Below are 23,157 nucleotides of genomic sequence, written 5' to 3'. Positions count from 1 at the left end.
GCAAGTTGTTTTATTATGGTTATTCCGTGTTATTTTAAGATTTGACAATCCATTTTTTTGCGAGAGGTATCCTATAACACTGTTCCACCAAATGCATCCCAAACAATAATCCTAAGCTATATTTTTCAATAACAAAGTTTCAAAACTTACCCCACGAATCATATTCCAAAATCTCAGAAGCCTCATATCTTGGCTTTAGTCGGTTTATAGTTTACAAGAAAATTTTAATAACCTAAAGATGATACTAAAGCAAATTAATCGACTACAACCAAACCCCACAAAAAATGATCACATTTGTTTTTAACCACCTAAAGATGATAGCAAAAAAATGATCAAGTTAAGGATACCTAATCCACATAAGATGGTTAGTCCCTATTGCTAATATGTAACCACACTAAATCTGCTCAAATACTTTGCCACTGGTAACTACATCGAGTTATTGAGAGTTACTTAGTGAACAATAAAAAAAAAAGTAAATTTTATCCTAATTTTCCGACTACATCAATATGTTGCACATGCATCTAATTGTAATTATTTATTTTTCATGTTTTACAATTATGTTATATAAATTACTTGTTTTATATGTTTTAGTTTGCAGAAGAAGAGGAATAAGACAAAGATTGATCCTATAAATAAGAAAAAGGTGATGACAAACAGGAGAACTTTAAGCAAAAAAAAGGGAAAAATATCAGAAAAGCGGCAACTTGTGAAGAACTAACTCGTTTCTTATTGTTTCATAATGAGGTTACATCACATATATATACATACTTGAGGAGGTTACATGTCTAATGGGTTAGGTTTACAAAAGGCTCATAACTACTTAAGTCTATGACCGACCTATGTCTGGTCCCCATGGGCCGGACCTACTGGCCGGACCGACTGTGGCTTCTCTCCATGGACCGGGCCGATGGACCGACGGACTGGTGGGCCGACTGGCCGATGGGCCGTCACACCACTGGGCTGACGGACCTAACCTTAAAGGACATGGGCCACGGTTATGGAGTCCATCCATCAAGTGGTTTACAACACTCCCCCTTGGATGACATAACCGTGTAGATGCCAACGAGATCTCAGTAATGCGCTAGGGGGGATGCTACCTCATTAAAACCTTACTAGGAAAACCCTTTTGGGACAAAACCATAGTGAGGAAAAAGAGTACAGCACGCATTACTCCCCCTGATTTGGTCATCCCTATAAGTCCTTAAGCCTCCGCATCCCAATCTGATGTGCGAGCTTCCTCAATGTCGATGCTGGTAATGCCTTGGTGAATAGATCGGCTGAATTGTCGCTTGAACGTACTTGCACCACCTTAACTTCACCATCCTTCTGTAGGTCATGCGTGAAGAAGAACTTGGGCAGAATGTGCTTCGTCCGATCTCCCTTGATGTATCCTTCCTTGAGCTGAGCTATGCATGCCGCGTTGTCCTCGTACATGATGGTCGGCTCCTTGTCTTCGCCAATTCCACAATCGGCTCGTATATGTTGAGTCATTGACCTCAACCACACACACTCGCGGCTGGCCTCGTGCATTGCCAATATCTCCGCGTGGTTAGAGGAAGTGGCCACGATGGTCTGCTTCATTGATCTCCAGGATATCGCGGTCCCACCATGCGTAAACACATAACCCGTTTGTGACTTTCCATTGTGCGGATCTGAAAGATAACCTGCATCAGCAAAACCAACTAAACCTTCTTTGTTATGGTTAGTATAATATAAACCAAAATCAATTGTCCCTTGTAGGTATCAAAGCAAATGCTTGATTCCTTCCCAGTGCCTCTTGGTTGGACAAGAACTGAATCTAAAGAGGAGGTTCACGGCAAAACATATGTCCGGTCTAGTGTGGCTAGACAGGTACATCATTGTCCTATGGCACTGAGATATGGCATTTCAGGACCGAGAATTTCTTCATCGTCCTTCTTTGGACCGAATGGATCACTATCCAATCCTAAGCTCCTCACCTGCATTGGGCTGGTCAATGGGTGAGCCTTGTCCATATTAAATCTCTTGAGTACTGTTTCTATATATGCCTTTTGATGCACAAGGATTCCTTTATCTACGTACTCAAGCTGCAATCCGAAACAGAACTTTGTCTTGCCTAGGTCTTTCATTTCGAATTCTTTCTTTAGATATTCGACTGTTTGGGCGATTTCCCCAGAGGTTCCCAGGATGTTCAAATCATCCACATATACTGCTATTATCACAAATCCTTTGCTAGCAAACTTCTTGATGAAGATGCATGGACTGATGGGGTCATTTCTATAGTCCTCTTTGACTAAGTACTCACTTAACCTATTGTACAACATGCGCTCACTTTGTTTCAGTCCATAAAGCGATTTGTTCAGCCATATGCAGTATTGGTCTCGAGACCCATTCTTATCTTTTCCTTTGAGCTCAATACCCTCTGGTAATCTCATAAATATTTTATTATCCAGTGGACCATATAAATATGCGGTTACAACATCCATTAACCGCAAGTCAAGGTTCTCTCTTATTGCCAGACTTATTAGATATCTAAAAGCCGTTGCATCCACCACAGGGGAGTATGTCTCTTCATAATCTACTCCCGGTCTTTGTGAGAATCCTTGTGCCACAAGCCGTGCCTTATGCCTCACGATTTCGTTTTTCTCATTTCTCTTCCTCACAAAGACCCACTTGTGTCCTACTGGCTTTATATTAGATGGTGTCCTCAATATTGGACCAAACACATCTCTTCTCTTTAATGAACCTAACTCCACGTCAATGGTTTCTTTCCAGTTTAGCCAATCTGTCCTTTGAGTGCACTCTATTATAGACGTGGGTTCATGATCCTCATTTATCTCATATGCTACCTCATATGCAAATTTCTCGTCGACGTCGACTTCTTTTTGGTTCCATTTTATTCCAGACATGATGTAGTTTATTGAGATCTCATCATTATCAATTCCTTCAGGACCATGAGCTTCGGCGTCCCGAATCTCATTTGGTGGTTCCTTAGGACTTGCCGCGGCCATGTCTATGGTTTCCTTTACCTCGGTTCCCATTGCACCTTTCTTAGTCTTTCGAGGATTTTTGTCTTTGGAACCTACTGGTCTACCACGTTTCTTCTGTGGGTTAGACTCGGTAGCAATTACATTGATTCCCTTCTGGATATCAATACGTACTGGTGCATTACAAGCTGGTATGTACGATTTCACAACTCTCTTTGGGTCAGCAAAAAAGAATCTGGCAACTCATTAGCTAGCTTTTGCAAATGTATAATTTTATGGACCTCTGAATCGCACATCAGAGTCCGAGGATCTTGCCAATTCAAGGATGTTTGATTCCATGCTATCTCTTTTATTTCTTTACCCAGCTTGTTCGTCTCACCACCTAACGCAGGGAACTCGGATTCACTGAAGTGACAATCCGCGTATCTAGCCTTAAATAGATCACCCGTTGTTGGCTCTAGATACTTTATAATGGTGGGAGAATCAAATCCAACATATATTCCCATCCTCCTCTGAGGTCCCATCTTTGTTCTCTGTGGTGGAGCAATTGGTACATATACGGCACACCCGAATGTCCTTAGATGGGATATGTCTGGCTCATGACCCGTTAACAATTGGGATGGTGAATATCTGTGTTCACTAGATGGCCTGATACGAATAAGTTCTTATGCATTAATACAGCATGTCCCCAAGCGGCTACTGGGAGCCTCGACCTCATCAGTAATGGTCGAGCTATCAATTGGATTCGTTTAATGAAGGATTCCGCTAATCCGTTCTGTGTATGTACATGTGCCACGGAATGTTCCACACTTACCCCCATGGACATACATTAGTTATTAAACGCTTGGGACGTGAATTCACCGGCATTATCTAGACGTATAGTCTTAAGCGGAAAATCTGGAAAGTGGGCTCTCAAACGTATGATCTGGGCCAATAACCTAGCAAATGCTTGGTTCCTAGAGGACAACAGACAAACATGCGACCATCTTGTCGATGCGTCAATGAGGACCATGAAGTATCGGAACGTCCCACATGGTGGGTGTATTGGTCCACATATGTCCCCTTGTATCCTTTCCAGAAAGTTTATGGTCTCTTTATTGACCTTTGCCGGTGATGGCCTTACTATGAGTTTCCCTTGTGCACATGCAGCACACGTGAGCTTCTTTGGGATAACTCTCTTTTCTTTTAGGGTGTGCCCCTTTGAACTTATCATTAGTTTTCACATCATGTTATGACCCGGATGGCCAAGCCGGTCATGCCACAAAGTGAACTTCTCTATGAACTCTTTGTTCATTGCCAAATTAGCTTCGATCATGTTGATCTTAGTATGGTAAAGACCAGTGGACAATGCGGGTATAGTTTCTAGGACTCTCTTATGTCCTTGGGCGATCTCTGTTACATGTAGGAATTCTCTATTCCCTTCACCCTTTGTTTCAACGTGGAAACCATTAAGACGTATGTCTTTGAAACTTAACAAGCTCCTCTTTGAGCTGGGTGAATACAAGGCATCACTTATTTCAAGATGTGTGACGTTTGGTAAGAGTACATGGGCTTGGCCGTAGCCCTCAATGAGACTCGCTATACCCGCTATAGTGCTAATGTTGGCATTTCTCAATGTTAGATTTATGAAATATCTTTTGTCTCTTAATATCGTGTGGCTTGAGTCACTGTCCACTACTAGTATGTCCTTGTTCTCGGCCATATCTAAATGTGGACAAGAACTATGTCTTAGGCGATAAAGCAAACAATAATGAAGCAAAGCAATTCCATTAACATAAATAAATCCAAGACATCAAGCAATAGAATTCAAACTACAAAGCAAAGCAAACAAAGCAAATTTAAAAACTAGATGCCTATTCTCCCAAAATTTAAAAACAAGACAAACAATCGAGCAAACAAGCAATCATATCGCAAACACTAATCAACCATTCGTTTTAGGGTTTTAGCCGTTTGTTAGATCCATGTTCGATTAGGGTTCTTTAGCTTTAGGGTTTAATGAATTACCTTTCTCCTTTGGGGTTGTACGGACTGGAACCGGGAGCTAAAGACCTCGGTTATCGAACGGTGGTCGATGGTTGACAGTCGGCGGTCGACGGTTGTATTGTCGGTTGACAGACGGACAGCAAACGGTCGACAGGCGGACGACGGAACGACGGATCGACGGAACGGTGGAACGATCGTTTGGTATCTGACGGTGGTAAGGAGCGATCGTCAGACGGACAGCGGATGGACAGTCAGCGAACGGTGACAGTCGTCGGACGAGCAACGAACGGACGACGGACGGCTGACGGCGGACGAGCTAGGGTTGAGCTGCTGCTGCTAGGGTTTTGTTAAGAGCAAGCTCGTGCTGATAACGTGTGAAGAACTAACTCGTTTCTTATTGATTCATAATGAGGTTACATCACATATATATACATACTTGAGGAGGTTCCATGTCTAATGGGCTAGGTTTACAAAAGGCCCATAACTACTTAAGTCTATGACCGACCTATGTCTAGTCCCCATGGGCCGGACCTACGGGCCGGACCGACTGTGGCTTCTCTCCATGGATCGGGCCGACAGGCCGACGGACTGGTGGGCCGACTGGCCGATGGGCCGTCACACCAATGGGCTGACGGACCTAACCTTAAAGGACATGGGCCACGGTTATGGAGTCCATCCATCAAGTGGTTTACAACACAACTTTCAAATTTGGGACGAAAAAGCATGAGCTTTTGAGGATCGAACCCATGACCTATTGATGATAATAAAAAACTTGCAACCATTGAGCCATAACACGATTACACAATGATAGCAAACACAGATTTATATTTATAATTACTTAAAATAAGAAAACTAAAAAATATTTATATGTATATACAATATAGACATAAAAATATTTATTCCATGTAAATATACACACAAATATCTTCATAACAGATATACACATAAAAATATTTATTTTGTTTATATTATTTTATGTATATGTAATAAATTACTTTAAATAATAATTTAAGATTTATATCGTTATATACACAATAAATATTTTTGTATATATTTTTAATGAAGATTTTTGTGTGTATATTTATACGTAACAAAGATTTTTTTATGTATACATTATATATACACATAAAAAGACATAAAAAGATTTTTAACTTTTGTTTTTTTTAAAATAACTTGCATATATAAATCGTTGTTTGCTATAACAACATTATCATGTCGTGGCTCAATGGTTGCAAGTTTGTTATATCCATCAAAAGGTTATGGGTTCAATCTTAAAGTACTCAGTTTTCTTTTTTTTTAGTGAATTCAAAACGACGTCGTTGAAAGTAAACTCTGTTATTGTCCTGTTAACGGAAAATTAATGTCATGTCCGAAATGGCCTAGTCAACGAAAGTTGATCATTTTTCAAAAAGTTAGAGCAAAGTTTAGGACTTTTATGGCATTTTGAAAATTTATGTTTTTTCGTCCCAAATTTGAAAGTTCACGCTTTAGTCCCATGAAATGTATAAGGAGACGATGATGAAGAAAATGCATAGAGGAAAGAAAATATCACATGATCTCATTGAGCTTCAAAAAACATAGTATGTCTCATTATTGTTAATTTTTTTTTGTTTTTATTAATTTATATTTTTATTATCATATTCTATTCTACTTTTGTTGCAAACTAAAAGTATTGTCCCTCAAAAAAGTAAATTGTTAGAATGAGTATTTCTGAAAATTTACTATGCATTGAAAAATTGTTAAAGTAATGTTGTTATATGTGGACGTAACTAATACAGTAAACTAAGGAGGTAGATTAATTTTTGTTTCATATTGTTTCATATTAATATTATTATTTTTTACATCAAAAACTTAATATATTATTATGCTTGTTTAAAAAGGTTAGTCTCATGAGGCAGCCACACCATAACCTAAGAGATTACATGGAAAAAAATGCAACCTCGTGCTTAAACTCCTTTTGCAAGGCTTTTTTTTGTCTCATATGTGAATAAACAAACTAAAAGTTGGTTACAATGCCTAAAAGCCGACACTGAATTTGGAAAAAGAAAGAAAGTGAAATCTAGCAAGAGTCCACCACAAATTACATCGAAAAAATGAGATTTAGCATTTGGATTCTATCAAAACACATGTCAATTTGAGAGTACAACCAAAACATGTGTTGATGAGTTAACATAAGTCGACTAACATCAACTTTCGTCGCCGACGAGCATCGAATCCGGTGAGGAAAGCATCGCCGAAAAATCGCACGAAGAATCCTTGTTTACCACCGAAATATAATTGAACGGAGCTAAATTTAAAGAAACAACATAAGGATCTTGTAATAAGCATCGAACTGTTATTCGATCCTTTGGGCAAGACACAATCTCTTGAGTAAGTTCCTTTAAATCAAGGTTTCTAAAGACACAAGTCGGAAACATTAATCTTAAGCAATCAACATCTAAAGACTAATTCCCTACTCAGATCTATAGTGGTTATTGAAAAAAAAAAAGAAGATAAAGTCAATCAGTAAAAAACCAATCGACGACGAAAAAGGGAAAAGCCTGGCAAAACAGTCATTGAAAACCGGATTTGCGGGACAAGAACCGGCTATCTCCACTACTGGAGCTGGAAGATACCGTGCAAGAGCCGAGTCATTCGGAACGGCGATTCATCAAATGAAACATTTGATCGTAGAAAGCAAGCAGAGTTTCTCATTAAAAGATATGGAAGAGAGAAGAGAGAAAACTATACTCCTTATATAGTGATGTTTTTTGCAAGGTTTTTGAACTGTACTTTAGTTAAAAAGAATTAATTTCTATTTCAAGACAGACCTTTTTTTTTTTTTATAATAGTCAAAATCAATATTATATTATTGTCTAAAATATATGCGAATTTTTCTGTATTTTTTTTTTGTTTGTTAATGTTCGTGTTCAAAAACTTTCTTGTATATAGGTTCTATTAACCTAATCACATGTGGATGTTAAATCCTAATACCTTTCAAAATTTAAGTTTATTCCAGTATTATTTAGGGAAAAAGTATTAGATGTTTACACTAAACCGTTTTCGACCAAGTTTAAAAAATATCAATACGACCAAGCTAGTTAAAAAGAATATGGAAATATGTTTCTTTAATTTATTTAGTTTTAATAAACTTGTATAAGATTTAATAAAATAGTAAATTTTAATAACGCTTTAATAGTTTTACATATTTCTGTACTTTAGAAATTTAGTAAAGCTAAGCCTAAATGATGCAGCTGAAAAACTTAAATTTAAAACGCACATTTCAGAGTCTGAAAATGGTTCATAAATCAAAATGAAGATCATCTTGACCTCCAAAGAGTCCCACACTTGCATGAGAAGAACCCTTTGAATCATTTTTCCAAAGAGACAAATTCTCTTTCTATTTTCTTTAATTCGAAAATACAATCTCATATACTATATATGATGATGATAACACGTTATTCAGATCATGCAACCACTACTCATATTTTTTTTTTACAACTTCAATGTCGTGAAATATCAAAAATAGTAGACTTTACTTCATCTAAACTAAAATGGTAGTAAACAAATCAGGTGGTGTCTCAATTTGTATTGTATTGTTTGAATCTATGTACCTGATACTACCTTTGTATACAATCCTGCTGGGATCAAAATCATCAGCTTTAAGGAACACTCGACGCTATCAATTCTCCGGACCTCATCGTATTGATCTCAGACTTTGCAAGCCGAACCAAGAACAAACCCGCAAAGAATATTGAAACAATAAGCATGAAAAAAACACTGTTCCACCCTCTGCTCGATATGTAACCAGCAAGCAACGGACCCAAAGCTGCGCCAACCGAACCAGTACCGTCTATAATAGCAGTTACTGTCGCCAAAGCTCGACCATTCCCTTTTATAGAGTCTTGTGTTCCGAGATCAGCTGCAACAGCTGTGGTTATTAGTGCATAAGGACCGTTTACTAATAACCCGGATATAAACATCAAGACGATGTTGATGAACATGGACACACTTCCATAGACTCTGTACATAATTAAAGCAGGAATAGAGAGTGCCAAGAATGTGATTGACGTGAGCGCACGCGCTTTAATTTTATCGGAAATGAACCCTGCTGATATTCCACCAAGAACTCCTCCAACGTCAAAGACCGTCGAGAGAATCCCAGCGGTTTTATGGGAGAGATTCACACCCGCAACAGCTGTTACAAACTATAACAGTAAGAAGGTGATGCAAGTTGAGTTATATGGAAAAAGCCAGCCATGGATGGATACATACCTGTGTGCCTTAAGTAGTATGGTAACCAATACAAGAACGTGTAAGCGACGAGTTTCGAGAAAAACAAACAGAAAGCGTAAGGCGCAACACCAGGCAATCTCCAAGCCTCGAGAAACCCGATAGCAAACGACGAATCATCTACGTTTTCAAGTAGCACCGCGCCCTCAGCTTCATGTTTCCTCAAACTTTCCTCTACATTCTCACCTAAACTCATCTCAATCTCAATCTCTTTACCCAATTCTTCAAACCCCAAATCATTAGGACTAACAACAAGAAACATAAACACAACCACTCCAGACACAAGCACCAACACACCAGGCAAAACAAAAGACCAACCCCAACCGAAATCAAGAACCGAAGACGCAATAACCGAACCGAGAATATTCCCAACAGAAGTATGAGAGTTCCACAAACCCATAATCAAACCACGTTTCTCTTTCCCACACCAATTACCAACAACAGAAACAACACAAGGCCATCCAATAGATTGAAACAAACCACAAACAATCTGAACACTCATATAAAACCCAAGTGTATGAACATTCATCCAATACCCTAAACCAAACACAAGAGTAAGAATCCCACTACCCATCATTCCAAACACAAGAAAGTATCTCAAATCAATCCTATCTCCTAAATGTCCAGCAAAATACATACCCAAAGCATAAGAAGAAAGAAAAGCCAAATCAAGCTCACCAAGTCTCTTGGTTCCTTGGGTTCCGTTAAACGGAGCCCAGCCATTATCAATTGAAGATGAATTAAGAGAAGGTGGACCAAGGACGCTTTTGACGATACTTGGTGGTTTACGAGAAGCGTGAAAGGAAGCGTAGGCTGTGAATGTGATGATGAGAACTAAGATTTGATGGAAAGTGAAGGTTTTGTGAGGTGTGTTTAGGTTAGGGAAGAGAGAAAACGCCGGAGCTAATCCGACGATTCTCGATTGCATCTTTTGCTTTATATCATTTGGTTTACGCAACGATCAAATCGTCGTCTCTATGGTTCTGAAACTTCACCTAACTCATTTTCTTTTTCCCCTGCATCAAAGAAGAAACAAATCTGACACTAAAACAACAATTAAGCAGATTCTTTTCTTTGGATCAAAACATAAAAGGTCCCAACTTTAAATTCACATCAAGTCCAAAAACGAAGATGGAAATGTTTAACGACTAAACCCTTTTAACCCAATTGAGAATCGCAAACAACGAACACAAAACGGAGATAACAAAGTCATAAAAATGGTACCTTTTTGGAGATTTCAAGTGTATAAGCTTAAGAAATGAGAATTCAGAAGAAGGGTTGTGATATCTTTTTTTGACAATTCGATTGATTGATGTAAGATTTTTAGCTGAAAGAATCAGATTTGGGATTTGTTATTGGAAAGCTATAAAAGAGAGAGCTTTGAGAGAATGTAAAACGACAGCTAAACCTCTCTCGCTAATCTACGCCAGAGATATTTATCGAAATAAAACAAAAATTAAAACGGAACAAAAAAAAAGTATACTATAATTGGTTTTTTAAGTTCGTATTTTCGGTTTTAAAAAGTTTGGTGTAGGACGACAAAAAAAAAAAAAAAAAAAAAAAGTTTGGTGTAGATTTTGGTTTTAATTTTTTTTTGAATTGTAGCTTCTTATTAATATTGAAATAACGTATGATACAAACACATAGCATTATGAATTACATAAAGAATATGATTATGAAAGATAAATTTTGTTCCTTGAGGTCATTGCTGCTTTACGAGAATATCCGCTGGTTTGTTGTGTTTTCTTCCTATTCATAAAAATTTGCTTCCTAGAAATATTTGTTTCTAAGCTCGAATCTCTCATATCCAAAATTGAAACTCAAAAGTGTGGACTTCTTCTGTTGATAATTGATTCCAACTCATGATTATCTCCTTCAAAACATATGTTTGTATAACATATGCAGATTTCATAGTCTAAATGCCAGTCTTTGTATAATGTCAGTCTTTGTATAATGCACAAACTTTAATATTTTTGACATTCTCCACATCATCAAGTATTATCTAAGTAGCGAGTTTGATGAAATCCCAATATGTGCGTGTTGAGTTTAAGAGCTCACTAACCATATGCTGATCTAGGGCATCCCTAGTTTTTTTGTGGCGGTCTCGGCGGGTGAATGGGCAGCATGGATCCAACCACGCATTAACTAGAGTCCCATTACCAACACAATAGCGAAATCCCTTCTTTAGTAGGTCCATGCCCTGCAAAATTGATTTCCAAATAAAAGAATCCTTCTGACCTTGATTAGCATCCATGATATTAGTGTCTGGGAAGTATCTTCCTTTTAGCATTCTTGACATCAGGCAATGAGGCTGTTCTAAGATCCTCCATGCTTGTTTTCCTAACAAGGCCAAGTTAAAATTCTTTAGATCCTTGAATCCCAAACCTCCTTCTCTCTTCGGCAAGCTTAGACGATTCCAGGAGAACCAATGCATACCTTTTTTGTCATTGCCTGAGCTCCAGTAAAACTTCGCTTATATGCCATTTATCTTTTCACAAATCTCCTTTGTTAACTTAAAAACATTCATTGAGTAGACGGGAATCGCAAGAGCAACTGCGTTGAGAAGAACTTCCTTTCCTCCATGGGATAAAAACATTTTGCTCCATTCCTGAGTCTTTTCCTTCACCTTTTCCACGATGTATTGAAAAAGTTCTGATTTCTTTTCATCAAACTGTTCAGGAAGCCCCAAATATTTACATCCACCTCCTTCATTGTTGATTCCTAGTAAATGACGGATTTGTCTCTTTGTATTTGACTTCACAAGTCGACCAAAGGTTATAGCTGATTTTCTTAAATTAACAGCCTGTCTTGAAACCTCCTCATATTACTTAGGATATTCTGTATTGCCATGCCAGATCGATAATTTGCAAGAGTGAAGAATAACGAATCATCTACAAATAAAAGGTGAGATAAAGAAGGACTTCTGTTGCAGATTTTTATCCCTTGTAGTTGCTTCGTAGCTTCTGCTTGTTTCTTCAGATGCGATAAGACTTTTGCACACAGAATGAAAGGTATGGTGAGAGTATGTCTCCTTAACGTATACCTCGTTCCGGTTTATAGTGCCCTTGTGAGGCTCCATTAATCAAAACCGAGTGTCTCACTAATGTCACGCAGGTCATGATCCAAGATATCCATTTGTCATCAAATCCCATTCGCCTCATAGTTTCCTCCAAAAAATCCCAATCCAACCGATCATAGGCTTTAGTAATATCGGTCTTTATTGCCATGTTTGAGGACGCTCGACCCTTTCTTGCTTTCAGAGCATAATAAACTTCATGAGCCATAATGATGTTATCGGTTATCATTCGCCCCAGAACAAAAGCCGCTTGATTATCTATTATCACTCCTCTAAGATGTTTCTTTAGTTGATTACCCAGAATCTTAGAGATTATCTTATAGCTTACATTACACAAAGCTATTGGTCTGAAATCACCCATTGGTGACAAGGCTTCCACTTTGGGGATGAGACAGAGATTAGTGTGGTTACGATTCTCGTATAGCTTGTTTTCTCTAAAAACGTTGTTTACCTCTTGAATAATGGAGCCTTTTATTTTCGACCAAAAATGCTGATAGAACTCGCCAGTGAAACCATCCGAGCCTGGTGCTTTCAATGGTTCCACTGCAAATATGGATTCTTCGATTTCCTGCTCAGTCATTAGTCTTGTGAGATCATTGTTAATATGTGATGTTATCTTGCTAGTGTATCCTTGAAAAGCGTCATTGTAGTTAGCCTCTCTTACAGGCATTGAAGTGTACATATTCTCAAAGTTATTAGTCCCAACCCTTGCTATGTTTTGATCTCCTCTATGTATCACACATGCTTCATCTTGGATTGATAAGATTCTATTTCGTACTCATCATGTTTTAGTAGTGGAGTAAAAGTATCTTGTGTTTCGGCCTCCTGTATTAAGCCATCTGTTCCTACTCTTTGTCTTCCAAAAGAGCTCCTCATCAATGTATACCTGGTTCAGTTCCCGTTAGAGAGTTCTTTTTTCATTTACTGTGGAGTTTCTTGTCGCAATGGCCCTATCAAGCTTATGGCGGATCAATCTAATATTTTCCTCAGCATTCATTCGGTTATCCTTCTTCCATTTAGATATTACTCTGCTACAATTAACCAGCTTTTTGTCTAAAAGAGCAGCATGATTCTCTATGTTGTCATCTCTATGCCAGTTATGAAGGATTGTATCTCTAAAACCTTTTTTGTGAGTGAGTCTACTATCATAATTAAAGAAACCCCGTCTTTCTTCTTTTTGCGCTAAAATCTGTGTGACCAATGGTCGCTGATCTGATTCCCCAAATTCTTAGAAGACAGTTTTTGATTCCAAGAATAAGGTGTGCCATTCATTGTTCGCCATCGTACGATCCAAGCAGCAAGTGAAATGATGATTTCCTCGTTTGCCTACCCAAGAAAAATATATTTGATACTCAGTGCTAAAACATGTTTGTTATTTTATTTTTTGTGGATATGCTCCAATTTTATTAGATAAGAATGTTGTTGTTAGATTTTCAATACTTTTAAAATTTACTAAATTATTGTTTACTATAAAATCTATCAACCATCTTATATATTAAAGCAGATGTTTAAAGTGCTCACGTTCGCTCTCAAAATATGAGCGGACGTTGCTACCCTTAATGAAAGTATACAATCTGATTTTCCTAATTTCCATTTATTTGCTTAATTTCCTTAATGATATAATTTTCGTGGGCTTAGACTGAGAGAGAGAAAAAAAAGCCTAGAGAAAAATACACTGTTATATGTAAAACCCTAAAACTCTTATTTACAAACTCCTATAAATATAGTATATACCTCTCATGAAACATAAGCAACACACATTTTTTATTTTCTTCTATTTTCGTTATTATGGTTTATAATTTATATTTGTATGTCGAAGTTGGTCCTTTTTATGATGGACATTCGTTCATGTTTCGTTACCCTTACTATATGTGGTTTTATGGAATGTAAGATCTCATAGATCTTTGCCAATTGTTGATCTTCCTCTTATACGAGGTTTATAATATATCTGTAGCATGTTCTTAGTTTGTGTTTTGTTCGGTCTTATATGTGTGTTTATTTATGATTTTACTTTCGTCTTTTTATGAGATCTTCTTACAAACTCCTTTGATTTTACCCTAAAACCCTATATTAAAAACTACTATAAATATAAGAGCCGTGTTTCATCAAACAAAACAATCAAAGCTTTTCTTTTTGCATCTTACAAACGAGCTTTAATTTTACCCTAAAATCCTATATTACAAACTCCTATTAATATAAAAGTTGTCTTTCATCAAACAAAAAAATCAAAGCTCTTCTTTTTGCATCTTATTTATGATTTATAGTTTTTGTTTATATGAGTGATTTGGTCTTTTCTTTTATGCATCGTCATCTATGTTTTTCCTCTCCTTGTGTTTTGGAATGTAAGATCTGATAGATCTTTGCTTTTTGCCTATTATAGTCAAATTTTGTGAATCAACACCAACATTTTGTTTTCTATATCATGCTTTCTTAGAAAGCAAGATTCATAGATCTTTGTTTGTGGTTGATTAACTCTTAAACGAGGTATATCGGTTTTTGTTTAGATACTTTGATTCTTTAATTGGTGGTTGTGTGATTAATTTAAACCGTTTTGTTTTATGTAGATGCATAAACGATTATGATTGTGAATCTGTAGAGGTAACTCGAATGATATCAGAGATTTCTATAATTTTATTGCACACATGAAATAATGATTTGCTAACATCGGCTTTTTTTTTTCCTCACGAGAATACACCGCCTCATGTAAAACCCTAATCGCTCAATCGTAACCTTATATATATTATATATGTTTTCCATAATTTATAAAGTCAATGTCTTATTTTCCACGTGGTTGTCATTGTTTCTTCCCAACTGATCTATCGTTGTTACTAGATCTTCTATAATGATTGTTCCATCTTCACTTCACAATGTTTCTTCAATTACCGCTCGAAGAAAATCTCTCACCAGTCTGAACATGATTTGGAATCTAGCGAGAAGTCAAAGAAGTAGAGGTATAGAATTGGTGCAGGATATAGCACCTTCGTCAATATCGGTTTAAACCGGAGGAATTATGAATAAAGTAAAGAATTCAACTTAACCGGGATACCCCGGTTAGCCTGTGAACGGGCCTAAGAGATAAGATCGCCGGTAGACCTAATTATGCGGGTGGAGATTGCCTAGCCGACTTCTTAAATTGAAGAGAAAGAAAGCTTCCATTTGTGAGAGGAGTATCTTGCGAATAATAGAAGGAATGAAGATTCAAGCCTTAGATAATTAGAAGTTTTGCATTTTCCTAGACGATCAAAGTATTGTATAAATAGATGGATTTGTTCTCTATTCAATCCATCTGCACCTTAATACAAAAACCTTACTTTTATTAAAGCGAAAACCCTAGCTTCATCATTAAGCAACCTTGTTCTTCTTTTCTTATAGTTTCCGATTACATAAGAGCTAAGAGAGAAGTGAATTTATCTAAACCCTTAGTATAAATTCATCGTTTGGTTTACAGAATCATCAATTGGTGCGCCAGGTAGGGGAATATAAAGAAATTCTCTTTACGCTCTTTTCGAAACTCCCGCAAGAAGAAACGTTGCTACCGATCGATGACCCCATCATCCCTCCAATCAACGGCGACGGTACAGAGTCAACCCTCCTTAACGGAGAAGATCCCTCTTCGCCGCAGCTGAATTAGCTGCCAAGGCAGCCGAAGATCGAATGGCTCAAGAGGCAAATCCTGTCACCCCAACCATCGCTCCACCAGCTTTCTCTCTGGAGGACCTCAAAGCCATCTTCGCCACCATGACTAAAGATCTCTCCGATGCTGTCACAGAAACCAACCGCCGATTCGACGAGTTAGTAAGGGGAATCCCGCAACATCCAAACTCCAAGATAACACCGCCGAGATCAATTCAACCGCGTGGCCTCACCTTCGACTTCACGGACGCACAGTCCAACAGGGTCAACACCATGTTCCCAGGGCTACACCATCATGTCAGTCAGCACGGGAGACCACCCATGCCCCTTGAAGAGGAAGACGCTAAGTTGGCGGGGAAGTCTCAACCACCCAAAATAAAAGACAGAGCGCGGGAAGACTTCCAGGAGCCACGTCAGCATTATGACCCGAAGGTGACTTCCAGGAGCCACGTCAGCATTATGCCTCAACAGTTGGCCAAACCGACCAACTCAAAAAATTTGTATTGTCCTAAGAATGGGGCGATTTCAAACATGCCCAAGGTGAACACGCGAACAAAGGACAACACTTGCTGGAGAATCATCCAAACCAAGAGGAAGATCATGCGGAGGAATTCAGGACCCTAGAGAATGAACTCCCGGGGCCTTCAAAAAGATGGAGGGGACAACAACCCCAGCGAGCTCCAGACCACCCCCGTGGAAGAATTTCCACGAATATGGTCGGTCTGTCCGACGATGAAGATTCAGTGTCAGCTCTAAAGAAAAGAGCACGACAAGTATGCAGCGTTAGGGTCGTCCCAGAGGCTGCACCGCTAAGCCAAGAGCCCATCGTCTTCACACCAGAGGACGCTAGTGGTATTCAGCATCCGCATAACGACGCACTGGTCGTCAAACTAGTAATGGAAGATTTTGATGTGGAGCGGGTCTTGATCAACACTGGCAGCTCGGTCAACTTGATTTTCTTGAAAACTTTCTTAAAGATGGGGATCTCCGAAAGAAAGATAATGCCAAAAATCCGGCCTTTGACGAGATACGATGGAGAAGCGAAGATGTCCATAGGAGAAATTAAGCTCCTTGTCCAGGCGGACGGCATCACCCAGAAAACTAAGTTCGTTGTCATTGATTCGGAACCGATCTACAACGCCATCCTGGGAAGTCTCTGGATTTACTCGATGAGAGCTATCCCCTCAACCTACCATCTGTGTTTGAAGTTCCCAATAGCAACGGGAATCTTCACCCTGTACGGTAACTAAAAGGTCTCCCGGACTTGTTACGCGATCGAAAAGAAGCAGCAAAGGAAGGAGATCTTATAGCAATTATAGGACAAAGTGCGATCTACTCCCTCGAAACGCCCGGCTCGTGAATCAATAAAGACGTCAAGCTGCAAGATCATCCAAGTCAATATTAACATGCCAGAGCCATCCCGAACAGTCGGTATCGGAAGAGAACTAGAGGGGGAGATGAAGGAAAAGCTGATTGCCTTCCTGAAATCAAGGTCGTCCACCTTCGCTTGGTCCACAAAGGATATGACTGGGATCGCTCAAAAGGTAACCTGTCACAAATTCAATATGGATCCGACTTTTAAACCAGTTCGCCAGAAGCGCAGGCGGTTGGGATCTGATCGTGCCAAGGCTGTTCAAAACGAGGTCGAAAGACTGCTGAAGGCTGGTCTGATCAAGGAAGTCCAATATTCTGAATGGCTAGCCAACCCGGTTGTAGACAAGAAGAAAAACGGGAAGTGGAGAGTTTGTGTCGATTATACCGATCTGAATAGAGCGTGCCCAAAAGACAGTTATCCTCTCCCACACATAGACCGCCTCGTAGAGGCGACTGCCGGGAATCAGCTTTTGTCCTTCATGGACGCTTTCTTGGGGTAATATCAGATCTTGATGCATAAAGATGACTGTGAGAAGACCGCTTTTATCATAGATCGCGGGATCTATTGTTATATAGTCATGCCTTTTGGCTTGAAGAATGCTGGGGTGACTTACCAACGATTGGTCAATGAAATGTTTGCCGAACTGTTGGGAGTCACAATTGAAGTTTACCTCGATGATATGCTGGTGAAATCTTTGCAGGCGGAAGATCACATGAAACATCTTACCGCGTGTTTTGATATCCTCAACAAGTACGAGATGAAGCTGAATCCTACTAAGTGCACGTTCGGAGTGACATCTGGCGAATTCTTAAGATACATAGTCACCGAACGAGGAATCAAAGCCAATCCAAAGCAGATCAGTGCAATAATCAAACTACCGTCCCCCTAGAACAAAAGAGAAGTACCAAGGCTGACAGGTCGCATCGCAGCTTTGAATCGCTTTATCGCCCGATCAACAGACAAGTGCCTTTCTGTCTACAAACTTCTACGTGGCAATAAGGATTTCCATTTGGATGAGAAATGTGAAACCGCCTTCCAGGAGCTCAAATCCTACCTTATGAGCAGGACGATCTTGGCCAAACCTGAGGTTGGTGAGACTCTATATATATATGTCTCGATGTCAAGTTCGGCGGTGAGTGGAGTGTTAGTAAGAGACGATCATGGTAATGAAAAACTGGAGAAGCTAGCATTGGCAGTTATAAAGGCTGCTCGTAAGCTCTGACCCTACTTCCAATCGCATTCTATAGTGGTTTTCACCAATCAGCCACTTTGAACGGTACTTCATAACCCAAACCAATCCGAGCGAATTACAAAGTGGGCGATCGAAATAAGCGAGTATGATGTGGAGTTTCGTTCCCAACCAAGCCTCAAATCACAAGTCCTGGCAGATTTCATAACCGAACTATCTCCATGTGTGATCGATGAAGTCCCTAAAGAAAACTGGATACTCTACGCAAATGGCTCTTCATCACTACAAGGTTACGGTCTTGGAATCCTACTCCAGTCTCCGACCAGGGAGGTGCTTGAACAGTTGCTCCGACTTCCATTCAAAGCATCCAACAACAAAGCGCAGTACGAGGCACTTCTCGCTGGACTTCGCCTCACTGAAGGGATTGGGGCCAAACAAATCAAAGCCTTTAGCGAACTCAACTCGTAGTAAGCCAGTTTAGCGGGGACGAAAGAATGCGAGCTTATCTTTCGTTGGTCCAAGATATGTCAAAATAGTTTCACAAGTTTGACCTGATTAAAATTCTTTGGAGAGATAACTCTTCAACAAATGCCTTAGCCGCTCTAGTCTTGTCGAGAGCATAAGCAAACCACGTATCAAACTACCAATTTTGACATGCGTCATCGTGGATCCTATAACGACCATGGATGTAGATGCCGACGCAACCGACACGCCATATATCGAAGTAGACTTGGAACCTTCAGCAAACCGACACGTCTACATCGCCGACTTTGTAATCTAGCTCCCGTTAGCAAACCTGGATGGAACCAACTCTAATAAGAAATGGCTCCTCCACGTCGACGGCTCCTCCAACCGACAATGACAAAAGTAGGAATACAACTCACCTCCCCCACTGGGGAAGTCATCGAACAATCGTTCCGACTCAGATTCAACGCATCAAACAACGAGTTTGAGTACGAAGCCCTCATTGCTGGCATTAAGCTAGCCCAAGGAATGGGGATCCGCGATATACACGCCCATAGCGACTCCCAACTCATCACCAGCCAGTTCCACGGGGAATATGAAGCTAAAGACAAGCGCATGGAAGCGTACCTCGAACTGGTCAAAACCTTGACCCAACAGTTCGAATCATTTGAATTAACTAGGATCCCCAGAGGAGAAAACACCTCTACAGACGCCTTGGCAGCTCTCGCTTCTACGTCAGATCCTTTCGTCAATAGAATTATCCCGCTCGAAGGAATAGAACACACGAGCATCGACCTAACGGTCAAACATGCTGGGAGGGAAACCTTGGCAACTTACAACTTCACGCGAGTAACCCGAAGCACCACTGCCGCAGCCAGAGCTCTCGCAGCAGCTGCGGAGGCAAGTGCAACGGAGGAGGAGCCAGAGCTTGAAACCCCCGAACAACCTGCCCCGTACAAACCTGAACCCTAGAACGACTGGAGAATCCCAATCATCGATTACATCGAAAGAGGGATCACACCTCCCGACAAGTGGGAGACCAGAAAACTCAAAGCCCAGAGTGCAAGGTATTGCATCATGGAAGGGAGACTTATGAAACGTAGTGTCGCAGGTCCCTATATGGTGTGTACCTACGGGCAACAAATAAAAGACCTCATGAAAAGCATGCACGAAGGACAACGTAGCGTCGCAGGTCCCTATATGGTGTGGACGTACCCTCGCCCTCAGATTCAAAAAGCAAGGCTACTTCTGGCCAACAATGCTAGCAGATTGCATAGCTCACTCACTCATGTGCGATAAGTGCCAACGACACGCACCTATTCTGCATCAACCTCCCGAGGAAATATCCTCGATATCTTCTCCTTACCCGTTCATGAAGTGGTCCATGGACGTCTTAGGTCCCATGGAAGCTTCCGGTGGGAAGTAGAGACTAAAAAACCTGCTGGTCCTCACCGACTACTCTACCAAATGGATTGAGGCTAAAGCCTTCCAACAGGTAACCAAGAAACAAGTTGAGGACTTCTTGTTGGAAAATATCGTATGCCGTCATGGCATACCATATGAGATCGTTACCGATAATGGGACTAACCTTACCTCCGGAAAAATCAAAGCATTCTGTGACAAGTGGAAGATCCGTCTTACCACGTCTACCCCCAATACCCACAAGGTAACGGACAGGCAGAAGCCGCCAACAAAGCGATACTTAACAACATCAAGAAAAGACTTGATTCCAAAAAATCAATGTGGTCAGACGTACTTCACGGAGTTCTCTGGGCCTACCGAACTACACCTCGCAAATCAACGCAAGAAACACCGTTCTCTCTCGCCTATGGTTTAGAAGAAGTAATCCTCGTCGAAACCATAGTACCAAGCGTGAGAAGGACCGCCAGTCCTGCTAACTCAGACCTGTACACGCAAATGTTACAGTACAACATGGACTTCATCGATGAACGCAGAGATCATGCAGTGATCCGAGTTCAAAACTATCAACAAGCTGCCGCCCGCTACTATAACTCCAATATCAAAATTCGGAGATTCGAAGTGGGAGAGCTCGTTCTACGAAAAGTGTTTACCAACACGAAAGAGCTAAACGCCAGAAAACAGGGAACTAATTGGGAAGGTCCCTATCGAATCACCGAGGTGGTACGTGACAGCGTCTATAAACTCGAAATGCCATGCATCTCAAGAAATACCACAAATAGGTACTCAAAAATAATCGAACTACGATAAGGCTTGATCCCTTGGCAGGGTACGTAAGCAACTCCCCCCAAGAGCGCAGCCACCATTTCAATTGAACTACGATAAGGCTTGATCCCCTAACCAGGTACGCACGCAGTTCCCCCTGCGAACGCAGCCACCGTCTTAACTCTTCCGTTTGAAACAGTTTCTTCAACAAGGAAAACAAACATTACATCTTCCATCAAAGAAGGTTAGCTGCTCACCTAACAGTTCAACCACCCCTCGATACCAAGAAGGTCCCTTCCAGGTGACCAGACACCAGATCGTCGTTTACTTTACCTCATTTGTACTCAACAATTTTGAGATAAGAATAAAAGAAAATTTTGATACTCAATATCATGTTTTGCAAAATAATCGTTTCCACTACGATTTAAACCTCATTCGTAATCTTACGATACCCAAAGCCCAACATCCGAATGTTGGTGGATCCACTTTGTGATCTCGCTTCCAAAAAGTCAACAGTGAACCTTACCTATAAAAACACATCACTTCGACATCATCGGAGCTCACCTACTACAACCATATCTAACTCCTTCCTTCGCTATCAACACATAACATACTAAACAAGGAAGAAACGAAGGTTTCATTCGCGATCTGGCGATACCACAAGCCCAGCTCCCAAAATCTGGCAGGTCCCTTGTGTGACCTCCCTTCAACAGGTTCCCGAGATAAACCACTCAAACTTACTCAAGTTTGAACCTACGAAGAATATACCATATCATATCCGAAATAACTTGGACTTTAAACAAGTCCAATTATTATTCGGAACATGAACAAAACGAGGTGATCATACACCAAAATCGATAAAGTATCAACACACGAATAAAAGACAAAAAGTACTTGTTAAAAGGGATAAAAGCCTTCCTAGGCATCAAAGTACTTAACTGAACAAAGGATAAAAGCCTTCCTAGGCACCAAGTTCAAAAAGAAACAAACAAAAGGATGAAAGCCTTCCCAGGCACTATGTCCGAAACAAAAAACACAAAAGCCTAAAACGAGGAGCGTAAGTGATCACTCCTTCAGTTCCCCGGCCGGCGTGGCAAAAACAGTACCAGAACCCTCCGCGAGACCTCTAGGAAATGCATCTTTGTTGCTCCCGAACTCATCCAAGCCGATTGGCGTTCCTTGCTTGTCGACGTCCATCGGACCTACCACCGACATCTCCAAAACCGGCAGGATATCCAACTTACTTAGAGTGACGTCTGATACCTCCTTCGATTTGCACTGCGCCTCCAGGCCATCCAGCTCCGCTTGCAACCGAGGTCTCTCCACGGTCAAATCGATAGCAGCCTTCGTGATCTGGTCGATCAAAGCCAGGTTCGACTCCACCTCGGCCGCTTGACCTTCCAACACTGTGTACTCCTTCTTGGCGACCCACTTTTCCTTGAACCCAGCTAGCAACCTCGAATACGCAATGGCCAGTTCAAGCTCAGCATCGTGAACCGCCTTCTTTGCTCCTTGCGCAGTCAAAGTCAGGTCCATCACCCTTTTGGAGAGCTCCTCCCTCCTCTGCTCCAAACGATGAATCTGGTTTCTCGCTGTCTGCTTGTCAGCCTGCAATCCCCCGATTTCCATCTCCATGAGCCCGATCTTCTCAGCATAACCTTTCTCGAGATCTTTTGTTGGAGCTGGATTCCCCTCCAGGAATCCACTTTCGAAAATACCAAAGAAAGCCCACAAAGCCCACCAAGCCCACCAAGTAGAGGACCTACGCAGCTGATGAGCCCACATACGCGAATGGGTACTTGGGCCTGATAAGCACGGTCACCTAATGAAGGGAGATAAGCGAATAACAACCTAGGAACTAACGAGGAGATATTCGCGGAGCAGACCTGATATCTCGGAAAAGACGTGCCGAATATCCAGGAGAATCTCCGCAGATCCCGGACCTGACGGAGCTACCTATATAAGGGAGCAAGGACGACTTGTAAAACACATTCAATCCAGCTTTACATTCACA

At 40.5% G+C, this 23,157-nt stretch overlaps 1 protein-coding gene, 1 long non-coding RNA gene and 4 pseudogenes across 9 annotated transcripts; 2 read left to right on the top strand and 4 right to left on the bottom strand.

Moving 5' to 3' along the window:
• Window positions 1–1,194: 1,194 nt before the first annotated feature.
• AT2G13110 lies at window positions 1,195–4,302 on the bottom strand (annotated as a pseudogene; the record flags this gene model as incomplete). The annotated part of the gene is made up of 1 exon: window positions 1,195–4,302.
• Window positions 4,303–7,262: 2,960 nt separating this feature from the next.
• Window positions 7,263–7,577, top strand: AT2G05855. Its single transcript, NR_140109.1, has one exon. It is a non-coding gene; the product is annotated as an other RNA (long non-coding RNA).
• Window positions 7,578–8,203: 626 nt separating this feature from the next.
• On the bottom strand, window positions 8,204–10,761 carry G3Pp5 (Major facilitator superfamily protein). 4 transcript variants are annotated; one of them, NM_001335385.1, is made up of 4 exons: window positions 10,446–10,616; window positions 9,900–10,237; window positions 9,204–9,443; window positions 8,376–9,126 (listed from the first exon to the last, which is right to left on the bottom strand). In NM_001335385.1, the coding sequence occupies exons 2-4, from the start codon at window positions 10,147–10,149 to the stop codon at window positions 8,591–8,593; spliced, it is 1,026 nt and encodes a 341-aa protein (NP_001318215.1). In that variant the 5' UTR covers window positions 10,150–10,237; window positions 10,446–10,616; the 3' UTR covers window positions 8,376–8,590. The 4 variants fall into 4 exon arrangements, with proteins under 4 accessions (NP_001318214.1, NP_178954.2, NP_001154514.1 ...); NM_001335384.1 differs by having other exon boundaries at window positions 8,204–9,126; window positions 9,204–10,237; window positions 10,446–10,761; NM_001161042.2 differs by having other exon boundaries at window positions 8,326–9,126; window positions 9,204–9,341; window positions 9,900–10,468.
• A 171-nt stretch (window positions 10,762–10,932) lies between these two features.
• AT2G13090 lies at window positions 10,933–13,638 on the bottom strand (annotated as a pseudogene; the record flags this gene model as incomplete). The annotated part of the gene is made up of 1 exon: window positions 10,933–13,638.
• Window positions 13,639–15,823: 2,185 nt separating this feature from the next.
• AT2G13080 lies at window positions 15,824–21,888 on the top strand (annotated as a pseudogene; the record flags this gene model as incomplete). The annotated part of the gene is made up of 1 exon: window positions 15,824–21,888.
• A 320-nt stretch (window positions 21,889–22,208) lies between these two features.
• AT2G13070 lies at window positions 22,209–22,928 on the bottom strand (annotated as a pseudogene; the record flags this gene model as incomplete). The annotated part of the gene is made up of 1 exon: window positions 22,209–22,928.
• Between the last annotated feature and the right edge of the window lie 229 nt (window positions 22,929–23,157).

Source organism: Arabidopsis thaliana, chromosome 2 (assembly GCF_000001735.4).
Source record: "Arabidopsis thaliana chromosome 2, partial sequence".
In the NCBI taxonomy this organism is placed as follows: Eukaryota; Viridiplantae; Streptophyta; class Magnoliopsida; order Brassicales; family Brassicaceae; genus Arabidopsis; species Arabidopsis thaliana.
The sequence above is the reverse complement of the archived record's forward strand: the minus strand, read 5'-3'. Positions and strand labels throughout refer to the sequence as shown.

What these genes read in the sequence shown, in the direction of transcription:
- G3Pp5 (NM_126910.3), bottom strand. Translation starts at nt 10,149, where the DNA reads ATGCAATCGAGAATCGTCGGATTAGCTCCGGCGTTTTCTCTCTTCCCT. An exon ending in ATACTACTTAAGGCACACAG is followed by an intron (nt 9,127 to 9,203) that starts GTATGTATCCAT and finishes AGTTTGTAACAG; the next exon opens with CTGTTGCGGGTGTGAATCTC.